General features: G+C 52.2%; 1 protein-coding gene across 1 annotated transcript; it reads left to right on the plus strand.

Moving 5' to 3' along the window:
* Positions 1-1,939: 1,939 nt before the first annotated feature.
* Positions 1,940-4,225, plus strand: LOC125548650 (rop guanine nucleotide exchange factor 9-like). Its single transcript, XM_048712212.1, has 7 exons — positions 1,940-2,086; positions 2,193-2,309; positions 2,453-2,607; positions 2,713-2,787; positions 2,894-3,160; positions 3,291-3,611; positions 3,722-4,225. The coding sequence occupies exons 1-7, from the start codon at positions 1,966-1,968 to the stop codon at positions 4,058-4,060; spliced, it is 1,395 nt and encodes a 464-aa protein (XP_048568169.1). The 5' UTR covers positions 1,940-1,965; the 3' UTR covers positions 4,061-4,225.
* Positions 4,226-6,343: the final 2,118 nt, after the last annotated feature.

Below are 6,343 nucleotides of genomic sequence, written 5' to 3' on the forward strand. Positions count from 1 at the left end.
GTGGGTACAGGGAGCGCGCTACTGCTAAGCCCAATATCAGTAGCGCTTTTTCATGAAAAAACGCTACTGCTAAGGCTAAGCATGTAAAAATATCAAAAATATACGTTGATCATCATTGATCCTTTGTGTAGAATCTAAATAGTCAACATGAATCCTCACCGTACCTATATAGGCACAGGTGAAGATTCATATTGCAGCCACAAATCCTACACATATGGTTCAATAAAGACCAAGTGCTCGAGATAGTTTGAGAAATAACATATTTAAGGTGATAAACACCTTGTTCGCTTAGCAGTATGGGACTAAACTTAACTAGTTGCAAGAGGGGATGATACTTAGCAGCAGCGAGTTTTAAAGAAAAACGCTGCTACTAAGTACTTTAGCAGTAGCGCGTCAAGGGGAAGGGCGCTACTATTATATCTAGCCTGAAGGCAACACCGTGGCAATTGTAGTAGTAGCGCTCGTTTCACCTAGAGCACTACTGCTACTGGGCTATTAGTAGCGCGGTCTTCTGAAGCTCGCTACTGCTAATTAGCAGTAGCGTTTGTTTTTAAACCTCACTGCTGCTAAGATTCTGTGTATAACGTTTTTCCTAGTAGTGATAGTACACAACTTAAGTTGGGCTTTAGATTAGGCCCATTATCACATTGATATCCAATTTATCATTTTTTTTATCTCGAGCAATGTTTCAAATTTTGATATTATTTTTTTCGACAACATACTTTGATGTTGTGTCAGTGTGCTGGATTTTTTTCAGAATTTTTTGAACATTTTAAAATGTGCTACCAAGTTTGAAGTACCGGGAACACCCTAGAGGTGGGAGTACCAGATATTTCCCCGACATGCTTGGTTGGGAAATCCTTGTGACCCAATTCTTGGTACTTATGAATTTATCCGAGAATCAATGAAGTTGATGAGATTTCTCAAGGAAAAAAAACTCGGAGATACCACTGCTACTATACTATGCTCTGATCGTTGGCAGATGCCTCTTGTGATTCTAGCTCCGCACTTGGCCACACGGGCGTGGAATGCATCTAATTTATTTTTATAGAAAAGAAGGAAATTTCCCGATCTTTACATTAGAATAATGCATGCAGTCATTTTATTAATAAGTAAAGTGAAACAATGTCTGCAATCCTACATCTCGCAAAAAGAGCAACAACAATGAAAAAACAGCAAGCCACAACCAGCAAATCGTAGGGCTCAGTGACTAAACATCTATCCTATTAGTGGACTGTCATTCAAACCGGTTGAAAATATCTCGTGCTACCGTCTCTCATCTGTTGCATCTAATAATCAAAAGCTTCATGCAGTTCGTATGAATGAGTAACGACCACATACAAAAGCATACAGTAGCTCTCACGATGACCTGCAAACTAATCGCCTCGTAGGAATAACCTCCGTCGAGCCAGGACGAGACGACGCCGTATCTTGCTCAGGCAGGAGGGGAGCGAGAGAGGGGCCTTGCGCTAGCTCCCGGACCGTTGAAGGGGAGGGCAGGCCTAAGAATGCACTTTCTAATAATAAAGCATGCGGCGCTCCCTAATTATACTCCCGGCCCTCTCCCCCCTTGGCCACCGGGGCCTCTCTTCTTCCCCTCCGCCTTCTTCCCACCATGGCACCGCGGGCGATCGGTCGAGCCCAATCAGTGGACCGCGAACAAGACCCACGGGAATCATCCGCCCGCGGCTGATCATTTCCCCCCAACGCTTTCGGCTCTGCGCGCGCGTAATCCCTCCCGGCTCATTCATCCTTTCCCTCCGCCTTTGCACTCGACGCACGCACGTCGCTCGAGGCCCCGGAAAGCTGCGCGCTTTACAGGTACGTACGCCGGTATCATCGATCGTAATCATAATGTGAGTTTTTGAGTACGCCTCGCTGTCCATCCAATCCTCGAGGAGGAACTGAGGTCATGAAGCATATATACGTGCCGTTTTGAAGTTACGGTAGGTAGATCGGGCGACGATGGCGGCCAACGGCGGGTCGCTGGAGCGGCGGGGCTCCATGCGGCGGGCGGGGAGCAAGGTGAAGGAGGAGCCAGCGGCGGCCTACCATGCCGCCGAGGAGCACGCCTCGGGACCTTCCGGTAAGTAGCAGTCAAAGATCGATCGATCGGTTGCCCTTCCGGCCGGTACGTTGGCTAGCTCTCAAGACTCAAGAGGCGTCGGTCGTTTGCATTGCGTTGCATGCAGACATTGAAGTGATCAAGGAGAAGTTCGGCAAGCTGCTGCTCGGGGAGGACATGTCGGGGTCCGGCAAAGGCGTGCCGTCCGCGCTGGCCCTCTCCAACGCCGTCACTAATCTTGCAGGTGACAACCTAGCTGCCTTCCTAGGAGTAGTTACTACGTAGGAGCACTTGCCAAATCAAGCTGTTCTCATGCATCTATGGAATGAAAGGGTTGCAATTTAAAATGCCAAGAAAAAAGCTGACGGTTAAAAAAAATGTTGGCAGCTGCTGTGTTCGGCGAGCAACGCAAGTTGGAGCCCATGGCGCCCGACAGAAAGGCGAGGTGGAAGAAAGAAGTGGGCTGGCTCCTGTCCGTGGCGGATCAGATCGTGGAGTTCGTCGCCAAGAAGCAAGTCCTGGACAACGGCGTCGAAATGGAGGTTCGGCTGAACAACAGCTCGATCGTAGTACATCTTCTTCTTCTTCTTCTTTTGCCCGCTCCGCTCCGGTAATCTCCTCTCCTTGCTCTGCTCTGCTCGCTGCAGGTGATGGGCACGCAGCAGCGAAGGGATCTGCAGTCCAACATACCGGCGTTGCGCAAGATCGACGCCATGCTTCTCGTAAGAAACATCAGCCACTTCCAAGGAGTCAAATGCATGCCCACCTAGCGTATATGTATATGTAGCTGAACTGAAACTCGTGCCGCCTTTGCGGTTTTCTCATCAGGATTACCTGGACGGCTTCAAGGACCGCACCGACTTTTGGTACGTAAAGCGCGACTCGTGCTCGGACGCCGAGAAAGAGGAGTCTACGGAGAAGTGGTGGATACCCATCGTGAAGGTCCCTCCCAACGGGCTGGCCCCGGCGTCCAGAGGCTGGATCCAGCACCAGAAGGAGCTGGTGAACCAGGTGCTCAAGGCGGCCATGGCCATCAACGCCAACTGCCTCATGGAGATGGCCATCCCAGAGTCCTACCTAGAGTCGCTACCCAAGGTACGTACGTATCAACTATGAATACGATCATCTTCATCCTTCTCTCACGACACGAACCTAGCTAGCTGTTGTTGATATGAAAATGAAAATGAAAAATGAAAATGAAAATGAAAATGAAAATGGGATGCAGAACGGGCGGGCGAGCCTCGGGGACGCGCTGTATCGGATCATCACGGACGTGGAGTTCGACCCGGACGACTTCCTGTCGACGGTGGACCTGACGTCGGAGCACAAGATCCTGGACCTCAAGGACCGCATCGAGGCGTCGGTCATCATCTGGAACAGGAAGGTGCACAACAAGGACGGCAAGTCCTCGTGGGGCTCCGCCGTCAGCCAGGAGAAGCGGGAGCAGTTCGAGGAGCGGGCGCAGACGCTGCTGCTCATCATCAAGCACAGGTACCCCGGCATCCCCCAGTCCAGCCTCGACATCGCAAAGATACAAGAAAACAGGGTACGTAATCACACACAATATAACTACTCCCTCCCTCCCTCCGATCCATATTACTTGTCGTTAATTAATTTCCCCTTTCTGGCTGGCTGGCTGGCCGGCGACTACACTAGGACGTGGGATTTGCTCTCCTGGAGAGCTACTCCAGGGTCCTCGAGAGCCTGGCCTTCAACGTCATGTCCAGGATAGAGGACGTGATCGTCGCCGACAACGTGGCCAGGGAGAAGGCCAAGAAGGACGCGCCGGCCGGCTCGAGCTCGGAGCCCGCCCCCCAGCAAGTCCCCGACGGGCCGGACAGCATGACGCTGCTCGACTTCATGGGCTGGAACGGCGACTCGGAGGGGAGGCCCGACGACCAGTCCCCGTCGGCGGTGGACCCGGCGCAGGACGACGGGAGGCTCATGAAGCTGCCCAACATCATGACCAACCTTTTTATGAAAACGACACAGTGATGGGATATTTCTCCCCCTTTTATGAACTTCTACTACTTTGTCATCAACAAAAAGATGAATGCCGTCCAATTACTGCATGGCCTATTTTGTACCAGGCTACCAGTACCAGCACATGGTAGAAAACCAAAAGGCCTTGAGTAGAGAGTTCGTTAATTGTTGTAAAAATACTAGTTTCAACAGACATGTCAATAGGAGAACCATAATCATATACTATAATGCATACAATTCCGTGCAACTTATGAATAAATAGAGCTCTTTTACGGTGATTGGCGTAGTATTGGGATACTTTCAAGTACTTGTCCCTTTGATTTTTATTAGCCGTCCGATCTGATGGGAGATTAAAAATAAATAAACCTAATTAGTTTAATTAAAAAAAGGCATAATGGTCCAGGGTAAAATATTGTGCTTTCAACCGATCACGTCCACGACCAGAACCATATCTAGTAGATCTAGGAGGTCAAGTCCTCGTTCTCGCCCCCTTCCTTCTGTCTGACGAGCCCGGCGAGAGGAACCAATTCACCGTCGTCGTCCTCCTCCTCGTCCCCTTCACTATAAAACACGTGCCCAGCGGCAAGAAGAAAAGGCGTGACATCTGCGGCGGCAGTGTCGGCGGCGACGGCGGCGGCGCTATAGGGAACTTGCCCCCCTAATGAAGCTATGTACTTAGGGTAGGGTCATAGGCCTGTCCTAGACACCCTCCCCTAGGACATCATCTTAAAGCTAGAAGCATTCAAGGGATATCATCATCCACTCGACTGCAAGTCGTTCCACTCGGAAGATTCAAGGTCACTCGACCGCAACAATTGTCACTTGACAGACAGAAGACCTAAAGTCACTCTGCACGGCAACGGCCGGACATTTACTTCATAGACTTAATAGGCCTTTATATCACTTAATTGCTAGCGTTACCAGTAACGCCCTCCTCTTAATGTACCTTAAACTCCTTGTAACGTGGGCTGGCTGGGGTCCTGGCGCACTCTATATAAGCCACCCCCCTCCACTGGCACAAGGGTTCGCATCTTCTCTAAACATACACACATATACATAATCCAGTCGACCGCCTCCGGGCACCGAGACGTAGGGTTGTTACTTCCTCCGCGAAGGGTCTGAACTCGTAAAACTCGTGTGTACAACTTCGCCATAGCTAGGATCTTGCCTCCTCATACCTACCCCACATTCTACTATCAATTTTAGATCCACGACAGTTGGCGCCCACCGTAGGGCAGGTGTCTTAGCGACTTTCTGGTGGAGTTGCAATTTTTCCGATTCTCATCATCATGGTTTCCGCCGGCGGACTGGTTGAGGGCCGCGAGATCCGTCTCGGCGCGCTCGTGTTCATCGCCGACGATTCCGCCTGGCTCCTAGAAGCTCCGTTTGACGTCGATGCGCTCCCCGTCTGCGGAGTGACGCACTTTCGCGCGTGCGTCTGCGGCGTCCTTCTCCGGCAACCATCGACCCGGTATCGGCCGGTTCCTATGGTGTCTTCATCCCCCGCCGCTCGCCGGCACAGGCGTTCCGGTCGGTCGCGGCTCCAGCGGTGGGTGAGGCATGCGGTGCCCCGCCAGTCGGCCACCTCACAGGTCGCGGCAATCGAGCCCGGCGAAACTCTCTACGGCCTGTTCGACTGGCTCCGTCGAGACCGCATCCGAATGCGACAGTAGCGATCCCGCGGCAGAAGTTTTGATGGTCGACGGACCACCCAGTCCTCCCGGCTTCCCCCGCAATGACGGTGGTGATGGCGGCGGCGATCCGTCGCGCGTTCACGAGGAGTACCGCCCCGAGACTCTTTCATCGCAGCGGAGGGAAGAGCTTCGTCGACGCAACATGAATGCACTTCACACTCCTATCGTAGGAGAAAGCCCCGAGGCCCAAGCCTTGGAAGAAGCGCGTCTGGCCAACTTGGCTGAGCCCACTCGACTGGAAAACCTGCAGCGTGCACTCGACGAGCGTGCTCGGCAGCGGATCCCCGAATCCAGTCGACGGCAGCTTTTTCCACCTCAAACTCAGGTATATCGTACTCCGATCCAAAATCTGACAACCACGGCCCGAATAGCAGAGTCGATCTAGCCTTCCCAGTCGGAGGCAGGCAGGGGTTTGATGCAGATCTGGGCCTTGCTTCGAGCAACTGGAGAACAGAATACAGCAGTATCCCAGTCGCGGAATAGGATTCATAGCAGGTCCGTGGTGGCGGACACGGTCCAGTCGGCTCACAGCCCAAGATCGCCTCCACGGCGTGAGGGACGTGGACAGCGGCAGGATCAGTACAGGAACCGCGAGCAGTAT

Source organism: Triticum urartu, chromosome 3 (genome assembly GCF_003073215.2).
Source record: "Triticum urartu cultivar G1812 chromosome 3, Tu2.1, whole genome shotgun sequence".
NCBI lineage: Eukaryota > Viridiplantae > Streptophyta > Magnoliopsida > Poales > Poaceae > Triticum > Triticum urartu.

What these genes read in the sequence shown, in the direction of transcription:
- LOC125548650 (XM_048712212.1), top strand. Translation starts at nt 1,966, where the DNA reads ATGGCGGCCAACGGCGGGTCGCTGGAGCGGCGGGGCTCCATGCGGCGG. An exon ending in AGATCGACGCCATGCTTCTC is followed by an intron (nt 2,788 to 2,893) that starts GTAAGAAACATC and finishes TTTTCTCATCAG; the next exon opens with GATTACCTGGACGGCTTCAA. An exon ending in CAAAGATACAAGAAAACAGG is followed by an intron (nt 3,612 to 3,721) that starts GTACGTAATCAC and finishes CGACTACACTAG; the next exon opens with GACGTGGGATTTGCTCTCCT.